The 14,786-nt window shown below is 35.0% G+C and overlaps 1 protein-coding gene across 2 annotated transcripts in view; it reads left to right on the plus strand.

Moving 5' to 3' along the window:
- Nucleotides 1-14,786, plus strand: part of SEL1L2 (SEL1L2 adaptor subunit of SYVN1 ubiquitin ligase) — a 167,909-nt gene that overhangs the window by 110,819 nt on the left and 42,304 nt on the right. For both annotated transcript variants that reach the window (XM_074287834.1, XM_074287833.1), the window contains 3 exons: nucleotides 4,239-4,393; nucleotides 5,096-5,152; nucleotides 13,141-13,209. In XM_074287834.1, coding sequence (XP_074143935.1) covers nucleotides 4,239-4,393; nucleotides 5,096-5,152; nucleotides 13,141-13,209 — 281 coding nt within the window. The remainder of the gene's footprint in view (nucleotides 1-4,238; nucleotides 4,394-5,095; nucleotides 5,153-13,140; nucleotides 13,210-14,786) is intronic.

Below are 14,786 nucleotides of genomic sequence, written 5' to 3' on the forward strand. Positions count from 1 at the left end.
GTGAGGGGACTTTAATTGAAAAAGAAGAGATATTTCTAAGAATTCTCTAAGGAAAAACAGAAGGATTATAGATAGGTCTTGAGGAAACACATTCTGTTTCTGATTTTATTAGGAAAGAGTAGAATGAAAGAATGGGAAGGAGGGGAGAATGTGGATGGAGAAGAAAGGAAAATGGAAAGAAAAAGAAGAGGATAAAGGACAAAGAGGGATACAAAAAGGAGAAGGACAAAAAGAGGGAGACAAAAGAATTTAGGCAAGGCAAAAGCAGTAGGCTCATCAATATACTGATAAAGTGAGAAGAGTTGAATGCCCCAAACACATATAGTATTTGCCAGAATAGCTTTTCAGCATATGTGGTCATGAGAGTTCTGAGCAAGTAAGCAAAGGACTTAAAATCATGCTCCTAGCAAGTTTAGAAAGCATTTATTAGTACAAGAATGTGATGTTAGTCTTTCTATTAAGTTCAAATAAATCTGGCCTACAAAGTCCTGGCTGTCTCCCTCCTAAAAAAAAAAAAAAAGGACCTAAAGAAAGCCTCTCATTTTGTAGATTATCTGTGAGCATTAAATGTCCTTAAAAATGGAGATAGATATGAAAATCATATTTGCATGTATTTTGAAAATTAAAAAGCTATTGTTATTTTAAAAAGATATGAAAGATAATGTAGCAAGTATTCCCAGATATTCCCCTAAAATTTCTCACTTTACGAGAAATGTCATGGGATAAAGTCAATTTTTTGATAAGACATGAGCTTAACAGTTTTGAGTATTTGCTATTTTGTTAAGAATATAATGATGATTAGGTTCAAAGCCTATGAAGCGATACAATTAGCTTGGCATAGTCCAAGAGAAAGCAGAACTAAATTTTTGTTTCTATATTTTCTGACAGAGTATAATCATAGGCAACTCTCTAAAGCTGTAAATTGCAGAGAAGGTGCCGATCTACATTGGGAGAGAAAGTTTCCTCACAGGGAAATTCACTATGCCAATAAATTCTCAGGCAAAAAAGAAAGGCATGGGGAATATGTTTATTGAATTGGTAAATAACACAAAGTCAAGCCAGTCAAGTCAAAAAAGCATTTATTAACAGCCTGTTTCTAGTGCTAAGCATTAATGATATAAAACCCTATCCCATCACCACAACTGCCAAATGAAGAAAAAAAAAAAAAGTCTGCTTTCAAGTACATAAAAAAGGAGGCACCGTGCAAATAAAGAAGATAAATTGGAAATAATCAGTAGAAGAAAAGTACTAGCAGAGGATTAGGAAAAGCTTCAGGGAAGTCAAGCAGGGTCCCCATCTGGACAGAAAAAGCTATTGTGGCTCCTCCAACGATAGCCACAGATCTGTCCTCTCTGCAATCCTAGAGATGAGCAGGGCCAGCCCAGAGAGCTACCTCAGAGAGCTCTCCAAGGTCCTTTCATCACTGCAATAGGTGTTGTAGAGATGGAGTCCCAGAGAAACTATAGCAGGGATAAGTAACATGTTCAATGATAGAACTAGGATGCAAAATTACCTTGACCAGGTAAAACATGGGACCAAATCTAACAAGATGATATAAAAAAGGATATCATATGAAGCTTTATATTTGGACCAGGGAATCATGTAATACAGATAGTTGTCAAAACATTTGAGGCTTTTAAAGAACTGCAGGCTCCCTGTGAGTCAGCTTTGTGATATGGCAGCCTAAAAAGCTATGGTGATCTTAGGCTCTCTTAAGAAAGGTACAGCATTATTCAAAACCAGAGAGGTTTTGTTTTGTTTGGGGTTTTTAAAATTGCAGGGAGGAGGAAACAAATGATGGTAACCAAATGATGGTAACAAAGCCTTTAAAAGCAGTAAGGGACAGAGGGAAGTTCTGTGGAGGCTACAAAGAAGTAGGACAACTTAGAAAATGACATGTTAAATTTATCATTACTTTAAGAGTCAAGCTGTTCATGGTAAAAATTCAAAGTTTCATATGTATGTTCTTTGCATGCAATAATGTTTATAGTTCCTAAGTGTTTAAGTATAGAATAGCATGATTTTTTTAAGTTTTTTTTTTTTTAAAGACATAGTATCCAGGACAAAGAAAGTGATGGTTCTCCTGTATTCTATCCTGCCAAAACCAGTTAACAAGCATTTATTAAGTCCTTAAAGTAGTCTACAAGTATTTAACTGCCTATTTCATGGCAGGCATTGTGCTGTCATATTGTCACAGGCATACATAAAGCTTGAGCCCTAGCAGAGGGCCAGAACAACCTATCAAAAATCAGTGGCTCTTTCCCTTCTGTTTTAGGGCTTGTAAACTATGGTTTTGAGTGAATATAAATACACAGAATACCTTAAAGTAGTTTTATTGAGTACTTGAGGATAAATCATCTGGATCAGGTGATTTGAACTCAGAAGAAACATCAATGAGAAGTTTCCTTAGATTTTCCAACAACCTAACCCATACTCCATACCCACCTACAAATATTGTATTTAGGTCCAATTATTTCCTTTTAGGAAGTATATTGATATGTTGAAAAATATCCATGGGAGTACAACCAGGTTAGCAAATTTTAAAATAATTTCGACTAGAGATCAGTTGAAGATGTTAAAATAAAAATGAAGCTAGGGATTACATAGTAGTTGTCTTGAGTATTTGAGCAATGTCTTGTGGGGGGAGGAGGAGTATTAAACTTGTTCTGCTTGACTCCATAGGGCAGAAGTAGGAGCAATTAATAAATGTGTAACAGAGAGGAAGATTTACATTTAATGTGAGCCAAAACTTCCTAACAATTAGAATGATTCAAAAGGGTAGTGCTTTGTTTTGGGAAGTATAGCAGGTTGCTTCTCATTAGAAATTCTCATGAAAAGGCTTGGATTACATTAGTTTAGTTTTGTTTTTGCTGAGGCAATTGGGGTAAGTGACTTGTGCCCAAGGACACATAGCTAGGAAATGTTAAATGTCTGAGATCACATTTGAACTCAGATCCTCCTGACTTCAAGGCTGTTGCTCTATCCACTGTGCTATCTAGCTTCCCTGATTACATTAGTTTTATTGACCATAGAAGCACACTGCTGACTTTTATTGAAAGTATTGTCCAATGATCTTTTTCAGAAGAGCTACTATATAGCCTTAATTCCTCTCCCAAAACCATTTTGCATGTGTGAAATTGGTTTGGGAACCAAAATATGATGCTTTGCATTTATTCCTATTAAGTTTTGTCTTATTAGATTCAACCCAAAGTTCTAGGTTTGGGGGAGAATTCTTGTCTTTGTTATCCAATGTGAGTCATCTTCAAATTTTATAAATATTTCCTTTTATAACTTTGTGCAAATTATTGACAAAAATGTTAAATAGCATAGGAATAAGCACATTTCCCTGGGACAACCCAAGAGGTCTCCCTAACTATCTCTGACTAGATATTAATGACTATTTTTAGGGACCAACCATTTAATCAGTTCCAATTTCCCTAAATGTACCATTGTCTAGCTAACGTTTTTCCAATATTCACAGAGATACTGTGAGATACTTTTGAAAATGTTTAGCTAAAATATAGGTAAATACTATTTACAGCATTCCCATGATCTAACAGTCTAATAAACCAATCAAAGAAAAAGAAATGTTAATCCTGCATGACCTACTCTTGATTCTCTTTATCACTGGTGTTATCTAGATGTTTACTAACCATCCTATGACTTAGTGAATATTTGCATGGTTTCCATTCTTTGCTTATTTTTTTAAATTAGGATATCATTTATTCTAATCCAACTCTAGACTACATTTCTCCTTCTCCATGACCTTTTTAAAAACCATTGACAGGGACTCAACAATAACAAATATCAGTCCTTTCAGTCCCCTTGCAAATTGTTTATCTAAAAGTACTGAATCAAACTCCTCAAGAGCATCTAGGTGCTACAGTACTATTTTCTTGATTCCTTTTGGGTTTAACTCCTCCTCCCTATTATTTTTGTTCAATTTTTTTCTCATTCAGAAGTATTTAGTGATATGATTATTTTTTAAGATGAAAATTCAGTTCATCTCAATAATAATTAAGCACCCATTAAGGTCTATACATGTGATAATCTAAAAAGTTGAAAATAAATGACTAGGCTTCTTGTATGTCTGTTAAAAATGTGCAGGAATCACTAAACTAAAAATAATAACTTGACACTTGCATAGTCAGCAGCCTCTTCTGCTTTAGTCAATTGATCTGCATTCATTGACTATCATATGTATCCTTGATTATTTCTGAGTATGTTTCTATTCACAGTTGCTAGTAAATTGGAAAAAAATGAAGGTGTCCCTGTGGAAAAAGTGAGACTAGCTGAGAGACCTGAAAATCTGAGTTCCAACAGTGAGATTTTGGATTGGGATGTATACCAATACTATAAATTTTTGGCAGAAAGAGGAGATATTCAAATACAGGTAAGGCATACAAATGAGTTTCCACTTTTATGACAAACAAAATAACAAGGGGCTTAATTAACCATGAACCTATCAGAGTGCAGAAGGGAAAGGTATATCCTTTTCTATCTGGCTTCTGTTTTATCCAATAGTTTTCCTTAGCTTGTGTCTCCTACAAAACAAAGAATCTCCCTGAGGCTATAAGCATGACTGTAATAAAAATTGCAGAGTTATTTGCATTCTATTATTCCAAGTGAATATCTCTTTGAGGAAAAATGCTTATTTTTAGAGAGAAAAGGAAAAGGCTTCAAAAAGTATTCTTCATTTAAATGGATTTAAGAAGGATCTATGATCAATATATTTTAGGGAATGATATTTTAAAACTATCTCAGTAGAATTCATGAGGGCAACGATTTAACCCCTCTAGTATAAGAATCTAGTTGCCATATCCTAGCAAAGTAGAAAAAAATTCTACTGTTGGGACTGAAAAACTATGGCTAGCGATAAACAATTCCTGATGTATTTAGAAGAGCACAGCTCCTCTGTTCAGAAAAAGCTGCCTAAGCTAGTAGCTTTATGCTGTCTTCAAAGATAAACAAAATGCAAGAAAGATGATGAATCCCTGAAGAATCCAAATACCATAGCAACATTATGCATAATTGATTGTTCTTTCTGTGTTTGTGAAACTGAATGTTAGTAAACATTTTTAATCATTATTCTTAGGTATCTCTCGGACAATTGCATCTAATAGGACGGAAGGGACTAGAACAGGATTTCTATGTAGGTATACATATAATTCAGTCTTAAAAATTGAATGGGATGTATCATTAATCTTGGTAGCATTGTAGATGATTTTGGCTTTAGGGGAAGAAACATTGATTGGGATAAAGGAGGAAATTAAAGGGAAGGGGAAGAATGGAGAGGACTTCCTAAAAGCCTTTCATTTATCCTCTAGGCACCTTAGCTTCACTACTACTTCTTAAAGGATACAAATTGCCCAGGAATAACATGCTTACCTCTTCCTATTGTCCTTCTCAAAGATAATATGAGAAATGAACAGGGGAATGATGCCAGGGCTGATTTGGTGGGAAGGAAGAATTGGTCTTCTTTATCACCCCTGAAGGAAAAGCTAATACATAAATCCTGGTACCTTTGTTTTAAAAAGATCAAGCCTCCCTTTCTATCTTAGACTGTTAACTATTATTTACATTATTGATTGGTAGTAGAATTAGACAGGCAGGCCCTTATGCACAAAAAGATGGTTAGAAAATTTTGCAATCATTATCCTACCCATATATACAATGATGGCTTTAGCCACCTATACCAGGTAATATGATCCATGTATCCCCGGACTTGTTCTGCTGGGGATTTGGCCTGGTCATAGATTCATTAGACACAGGCTTATATTTAGCACTAAAGCAATTAACTTAGAGCATAATTAAAAATATTATTAAATTTTTTTATGTATTTGCAAAGCACCTTTCAGTCATTTTTATTAACTAGTCTTCACCTTATTCCTATGAGATTGGGAAAGTAATTAACACTTTACATTTATAGTAAGAAAAATACATTGTTCATGGAAAGGTCTTCTACAGAAGTATCAAAAGACAGAAACATTAAAAAGGGATAATTTCTAAAGTCTAATAATTGTTATGAGAATCAAAATCTTATTTTGAGAGGATGGAATAGGTATTTTTTAAATTTAAATAAGTTTTATTGATGGCTTTTGTTTTTATATTCATCATTTTTGGGTATACAAATCCCTTCCAGCCAGAATTGAATATTCAACAGGAATTTCTTAAATGATACTTTTATAATACTTACCATTTAGATTCATGCCACAGTCTTTCTCTCAAAGAACTACATACACTATTTTTTATTCTAAATTTCCTATTATTAAGTAATAAAAATAGCTATTCAATAATGAAATCTACTTAAAAGAAAAATCAGCTAGCCTTTTTTTGTAGATCTTGCTTTATTTTTTATGAGTTATTTTTATTTTAATACTGAGTTTTAGGTTTTATGGAAGATACAGTGAAGACTGAGTAAGCCTCATACAAATAAAGGTTATTTCATAAAATGTAATGAAATTGCTAGCCTGTGCAATCTGAAATGGATGTATTATAGATCTTTGGATTTTTACACAATCTCATAACCAGTGTCTTAGCTTGTTATGTAAGGAATTCTAGAATCTTGTTGTCACTGCAGTGGGCTGCTTGCAGTAAGTCAAAAGTCCAAGGCTATAATGACTTTCTTTACATTACTCTCTGGAGAAAAACAAAATCTTTAATCAATAAACTGTGAGTTTCTCACATATTCTATTAATAGTGAATCCTGATTCAGTACTTTTCTTCTATTTAGGATCACTGGTGCCTAATCTATAAATGAGGGAGGGGGAAAATCTTTCAGATTTCTTAGATGCAAAAATATTTCACCTAAATAATGCAGGACAAATATGGTATTATGATGAAATGGAAAGAGAATTGATCTTGAAGTCAGAACTCTTCAGTTAAAGCTCAGCTCTAACCCTTACTAAGCTATGTGACCTTGAGCTCTTGCAAAATAAAGGTTAAAACTACTTACATTTCTGTACTATAGAAGTATCATAAAGAAAAAATGTTTTAGAAACATGTTAAACATAAATGTGAGTGAGGGACTGTGCCCTCTAGAATGTCTGTTCCATAGGCAATAAACTTCCTTTCATCTTTAATCTTTTTCTCTCCCACTTCTTCCATCCACTAGCTATTACTAAAGCTGACTTTCCCAGATAACACAGCCCTCCTTACCATCCTCCTCAGGACTAGCTGGACCTTCATTCATTTCCCACAGTCAGTTGATTAGGACAAGAGAGTTGGAACACACCTTCCTCCCACTGTCACTTCCAGGTTCTCCCCCTACATGATACTAATTTATACTACTCCATCAAAATCCTGGTAGCTATAGCCTATAGACCTCTAGGTTATTCTTTGTTGCTCAATGAGTTCAGTGCATGGCTCACAATTTTTCTCCATTCCCCTACTCCTGTCCTCATACAAGGAGATACCAACATACATTTTCTCTGTTTCTCTTTCTCTATATCTGCCTCTTTCTATCTCTATTTCTCTGTTTCTTCCTCTCTATGTCTGTCTGTCTGTCTCGTTCCACATCCAGCTGCCTTTCTGACATCACAAACTTTTCCTTCTCCTATTTTTCTTATCACTTTAGAGAGCAGCACTATCCTCCCAGTTCTACAGACTCAACCAACCTAGGAGTTGGCTCAGTTCCCCATTATCTCTTATCCCCTCCCCTTTCCAAATTGCTGCCAAAACCTATCAATGTCACCTTAGCAACATCTCTCAAATATGGCCTCTTCTCTCTTCTGACTCTGCCATTACTCTAGTACAGGGCCCTCAACATCTTCCATCTAGATTTTTGCAGTAGACTACTGCTGGGTCTGCTTGCCTCTAGTCTCTCCTTACTGTAAACCATTCTCCATTCAGTCTTTAAAGTGATTTCCCAAAAACTCAAGTCTGACCATGTCACTTCTCTACTCATCTCTCCCCAGATCAAATATAAAATGCTCTAGCTGGCATTCAAAGACTTACATAATCTAGTCCCCCCCTAACTTTCCAGTCTTATATCTTACCCCCCACTGAAAAGTACAATTCAGTAACACTGGCTCCCTAACTGTTCTTTCACACACAAGGCACTCCATTTCTGGACATTCTCTCTTGTTGTCCCAGAATGATGTTCTTCCTCAGTTTTGCCTACTGACTTTCTAATTTCCTATAAGTCCCAACTAAAATCCTATCTTTTATAGGAAGCCTTTCCCAAGCCCTCTTAATTCTTGTAGTGTTCTTCTCAATTATTTATTTATCCTGCCCATGTGCATATATTTGTTTGCATATTGTCTCCTCCATTGGATTGTAAGCCCCTTGAAGGTAGGTACTATCTTTTGTCTATGTAACTTCAGGGTTTATCAGAGTGTCAGGCACATAGTAGGTACTTTAAAATGTTTATTGATTATTGAATGATTCTTTTTTATGTTAAATGGTAGCTGCCATCTAGAAATGGGAAGCAATATAGAGGTTTGCATCAGCAGCCTTAATTGTCTCTACACACTAAAAGAACATCAACTGAAATCTTTATAGAGTAATAGCTGTCTCCTATGCCTGAAATACTTCTTTCTCATCTCCACCTCTAACAGTCCCTAGTTTTCTTTCAAAGTCCATCTCAAAAGTCACCTTCTATATGAACTCTTTTCCTGATCCTCATAGCTACTAGTAGATTCCCCCCACCCAAAAAAAGGTTCTTTTTTATATTAGATCATTTTTCTGTCATTTTTTATTCTTCTTTACACCATTTAAGGTTCTCTTGGTAAAAAACTGGAATGGTTTCCTTCTCCATTTCTTTCTATAGATCATTTTGTAGATGAGGAAACTGAGGCAAACGAGGTTAAATGACTTTCTTAGGGTTATATAGCTAGTAAGTGTCTGAAGCCAAATTTGAACACAAGAAAGTCTTCCCAATTGCAGGCCTGGCACTCTATCCACTTAGTCACTTAGCTGCTCACAAAAATATTGTGTGTGTGTATACCTGCATATATATATATATATTTTTTTAAATTTTGTGCATATTTATGTAGACACATCAAAGAATATTTACATAGGTTATACATGTGTTTTCTGCTTCTTGAGGGCAATAAGCTATTTCATTTCTGTGCCTATCATTGAAAACAGTACATTTATTGCAAGTAGAAGCAAATAGTTAATTTATTAAATAGCTTATCTACTTAGATTATATCATAGACTGACATTTATAAACAATTTTAGAATTCATCTAATCTAAGCCCCTCATTTTACAGAAAAGCAAATCCAGGGTTCAGGAGCTGAGTTTTCCTGGTTTACACAGGCTATATATGACAGAGTCAAGATTCAAATCCTGGAACTCTGACCCCCAGATTTACTGTTCTTTTCTGCTGTAACACATTGCTCCCTAACAAATTTGATTGAAACATCAAAGTGAATCTGAGCCAGTCAATTTGCCTTAGAATTGCAGCTGTTCCAAAGGCAATATTCCAGTCATTCACTGGGCAACTATCCCTTGCACAGACTTCTGGGCCTCTCTCCACAGAATGGCCTCTTCAGTTGAAATACTTTCCTATTCAGAGGTGTGGGATTCTTTGAACTGGCTAGAGCCTGTCTGTCAGAATTCCAAGTAACATGTGCTGCTTTATGTAATTACCATTTAGGGGGTAGTCTCATTGATCAACCCAGTTCACTTACTGTTTTAAACATTGTCTCAAAGAATTAAGGTGGGGGGGAGGGATAAAGTCAAAGGAGTTTTTTTACTTCTCCTATAAAATAATTTTTTTAATAAAGGCCTGTGAAATTTTGATTGCATTATCTTGAATTTTCTACACAGAATAGTAATGTCATTAAACTTACAAATATTCACACAGGCTCAGAATTGACTAGATTTGACAGTTACATTTTAAATGTCTACTAGTAAAATCAAAAAGGAAGAATTAGAGTATATACTGGGAAGAAGTACTACAAGATTTTCTAAGACAGTTTCCTTCCCTCCTCCACTCCAATAAAGAAAACACAAGCAAAGGACTGTGGGGGCTTCAGTCACTGTCAAGTGAGTAAGCTACTCTCTGGGGGTAAATTAGATATTTTGGAGAGATTCAACAACTCCTTTGGGCCTCTGAGGCACATCATTTTTAAAATAATTCACCAAAGGCTTAATTTGTGTCATAGGGAACAGTTTACTCTCTTATAAAGGCTTGGTTGCATTTTTTTCTTCCTCTAAATAGTTGCTTTAGAGAAATAGTATTGCAGAGTATTTGTAATGTAGTAGCTAGAAGACCTTATAGTCAGGAAACTCCATCAGCTCTGCCATTAACTTGATCTGTTGTTCTGTGAAAATCTCTCTAATACTCTGGGTCTCAATTTTCCCATTTATGAATGAGACAGTTTGACTCCATGATCTATAAGGACCTTTCCAGCTCTAGATTTTATGACCCTATGAAAAACAAACTTTAAAAAAAATATTTTTACCATGAATAGCTTCATATTTACAAAGAACCTATAGTGGAAAATTAGACGCTGTCATAAATATCCTTAGTTTAGGTTTAAACATTATATAGTATCCTAAGGTAAAAGCATTTGCCTAGGTCTTGCTATGTGCTAGACATTGGATATACAGGTATAAATCAAACTCAGGACTTCTTAATAGCTTTTAAATGTTACAGGAACATAGATTTAGTGAAGAAAGGGACCTTTTGGATCATCTAATCCATTCCCTTCTATTTACATTTGAGTAAACTGAGGCCTAAATAGCTCAAATGACTTTTTCAAAGTAATACAGGTGGTAGGTATTAGAACCACACACCCTCTGACTCCAAAGCCAGTGTTCTTTCTAATGGACTACATTACTTTCAAATCCTCTTACTGCTCTTTGGCAGGGTGCCTGTGACATGTTTCAAGCTATAGCTATCTATGTACATCTTACTCTCCTCGTAAATCATAAATGGTTTTAGGGCTGGCATCAGGTCTGTCATTTTTCTATGCCCTAGACATCTTATACATATTAGCCATCTGATAAATATTTAATTTGAATGAATGAATGAATGCTTTAATATGAACAAGAGGCATCTAGATGAAATGGGGAAAACAATGAACTTGAAATCAAGAAGAGTTGAGTTCAAACCCTGCCTTTGAAACTTTATAGTGTCAAATATATATATATATATATATATGTGTGTGTGTGTGTGTGTGTGTGTGTAGTGTCAAATATATATATATGTGTATATATATATATGCATATTTTATTGTCTATATATCTATGTTGATATATAGACACTAAATGGATATAGAAAATCACCTAAGACATGTGAGCCTCCACTCCTCATCAGTGTGAGAAATAACTTCATTGCACTTTGGAAGAGTGAAATTAAAAATCTTTCATTACATAAATGCAAAACTGGTAATCTATAGAATAGGAACATTTGTAATCAATAGACATACACTTGCAAATTACTCCCCTGCTATCTGATAACCGAGTAAAATAGAGGTCACAATCCAACCCCACACATGAGTGTGATTCTGTACTCCAGTTACATCATTACACCTTCCCTTGGCATTCATCTTATTTGGATGTAATCCAACCCTTCCCCTAATTCCCTATTGGCAGAGAACTATAAAGACTATAAAGAATCTAATTCTCCCACGTGAGTCTCCTCCCCTAATTACATCATTACATCCTCCCCCCAAGCATGTAAGTAGTTCTCCACCTCTTATTACATTTTATAACAAATTCTAAATCCCTATTACATTACATTACATTCTCCCTCCATTTTCCTTTTATTAGTTTCGTCTCCTTGTTCCCTGTCCCAGCTTCCATTTTTTAAGCTTCAGCCTCAACTTTCTAATTTAAATTTTGTGTCTCTGCTCCTCTCCATAACTCTGTGGAAACCCCTCCCCCCCAACAATTTGCATGCTCAGTAAAATGGTTTTAGTAATATATAAAGAATTTACTTGTAGAAGTTCCTGTGCGATAATGTATTTAAAGCATATATCATTATCATTATTGACATTTATCCCCATGATATTTTGTGCTTTTTTTTTTTAGTTCAGTAAATAGGAATTAGGAAATGATTCTGAAATAAGATGTCAATATACCTATGAGCAATTCCTGTTTAACAAAAAAAAAAAAAGCTCTATATGCTTCTTTGAGAAGAACAACCTCACCCTTGAATAGGAACAGTAAAATATGACAGTATCACAAAACAGGTCTGAAGGAACCATCTGCCTTTGATTACTATAGGTATTCCTTTTTGATTATTTCAAGTAAACTAACATAAAGACTTTTCTGACAGATGACCAATTCAGCCCTGGTTAATTTTGGGCCCCATTCATTTTATATTCAATCCTGAGTGTGAAACAAGTGTCCCCATGTCTGACTCTCTCCAATTTCATTTAAAAAGGTATTCATCTCAGGTTCACATCTGCTAGAAGACCTAACTTCACTTACTAGTACTTTGAATTGTAATGGAAAAAAAGGAGTGAATGTATAGTTCAAGAACATGGCTTTGAATCTCAGATCTCTTACTTGCTACAAATATGACCTTGGTAGGTCACTTTGTCTCCATGGACTACTTTATTCCTCCATAATATGAGAATATGACTTCTAAGGTCCCAAATGATTGTCAACCTTTCAATTCAGAGACTCTAACCCATAAATACATTACTTTTAGGGGCAGCTAGGTGGTGCAGTGGATAGAGCACCAGCCTTGAATTCAGGAGGACCCAAGTTCAAATCTGGTCTCAGACACTTAACACTTCCTAGCAGTGTGACCCTGGGCAAGTCACTTAACCCCAGCCTAAAATAAAATTTAAATTTAAAAAATACATTATTTTTATTAATGTTTTACACACACATACACAAATTATTTTTACTGTTAGAATATAGTTTACTAATATAGAATATTTTTACTGCTAATAGAATATAGTTTACTAATAGATTTTTAGATCTGTAAACTGTTCTAATTTTAACCTATTTTAAAGCAAGTCTTCTCATAGGATTTAATTTTTATCCTTCTTAAATCAATAAAAAGTGGTCAAGCATATACTTTATTAAGTTTTCATAGATAGCAATATTTGTCCATTTAAATGTTAAATATATACTTTCACAATAGCCATTTTTAGAGTCAAAAGTACAGTTTAATTAGTCATTTTCTTGAGCATATTCGTGAATGTCAGTGATATTGTTTCCTTCTTCTTTAGAAAGCATTATACTACTTCTTGAAGGCGGCCAAGGCAGGAAGTACAAATGCCATGGCATTTCTGGGGAAGGTACATATTTTCTTTTGATTAATACTTTAAATTTTATTGTGACACATCAGGGATGAACTAGAATCTCTCTGAGAAAATAATAATATATAGAAGCAAATGACCAGCTATTCTGTAGTCAGGATTTTATAGGAGCCAATGAATATAAAGGTCTAAAATGAAAACATTAACTACATATTATGGAAGATAACTTCATTTATTCAGGAAAGGCCTGGTCTTTGGAAATCAGTATGGAAAGCAATATTTCCCCACCAATAGATGGGGAGAGAACTGAACAGATCATCTGATAAAGTAGTCTTCTACTCATGTAATGATAAAAGGTATCCATCACTTATGGGTCTTCATAAGCAATATAGACTTCCCCTCTAACACTGAGTGCTCCTTCTCTTTATGTCTCCTATCAATCCACATCTGTCTTTCTACTTTCTTGAATAAGAATATGCATCCAGGTCCCTGAAATCAATAGGGTCAGTAGATGCTAATCTAAATTTCCCAAAGTAGAGTTGTTAATGTTTTGGAATTAAGTAGCTTTCTTCCTCCTTTCTTCCTCTATCCATTACAAAAATCTTCAAATTCCACTCTTGTGCCTGCCAATCTCTCCTACCAATGGATGGGAGATTTTATGTACTAAATTTCATTGGTAATCATGAGGACATACCTGTTTTTCTTATATATTGAGGGTTGATGAACTCAGAAACCAGGATATGGTTGAGGGACATTGATGTACTTATTGAAATTTAGCATATGAGGAGAGGAAGACTGATTCAGAGAACTCTTGAGAAATAAGGGAGGTGTATGGAGAGAGATGGATGACTACAACAAGGATTTGGATTTAATGAGCCTCAAAGAAAAGAAAAATTGTGAAATAACAATGGCAAGAGGACAGAGAATGAGCAGAAACAGTATGTCATCTTGATAGGATAAGAAATGCCTCAGGAGCATTGGGGAAAAAAACGAATGAGAAATCATTAAGTGCTGATTATGTGCCAAGCACAATGCTAGGCACTGCAAATGCAAATATAAAAGTGAAAAGTTTATAATAAAACAGAGAGAGGCAACACACACCCATGAAAGAGAGTAGTGGTCAGAGAAGGATATTTTGATTTGGAAAAGTTACAAGGATTGAGAATGAAAGCAAAGCAAACTCTTTCCCATAGCAGTGGCTGTATAAATTTAATTATGGTTGCAGAACTGAAGCTGCAGAGTAAAAGGTATGCACAAGGTGACAAGGCAGCTGGTGAAATGATATCCAGAAAGTAGAATGAAGCATCACTAGAATGGGCCAGATGAAGCATACCCTGTCAAAACAGCAGAAATTCTAGTGTGAAGGCTCTAGAGCTCAAAAGAGTTAAGTAAGTCCTTCAGGGCATGATTTCTTGGGAGGCAAGTCATCTAGTTAAGTAGATGTCCGGAAAATTAATGAAGCAGGTTGGACTTGGCTGACCATTGTAAGATAATCACTAGTGTGTACAATATGTTTATATTGTGGGAACTGGAAACTAAAAGGTCCAAATCCACCAAAGCATGGTTTCTGGTGTGCAGGCAGCAAGGTAACTGGCTACAATGTATCTCCCAGGGGC

Source organism: Sminthopsis crassicaudata, chromosome 2, assembly GCF_048593235.1.
Source record: "Sminthopsis crassicaudata isolate SCR6 chromosome 2, ASM4859323v1, whole genome shotgun sequence".
Classification (NCBI taxonomy): Eukaryota; Metazoa; Chordata; class Mammalia; order Dasyuromorphia; family Dasyuridae; genus Sminthopsis; species Sminthopsis crassicaudata.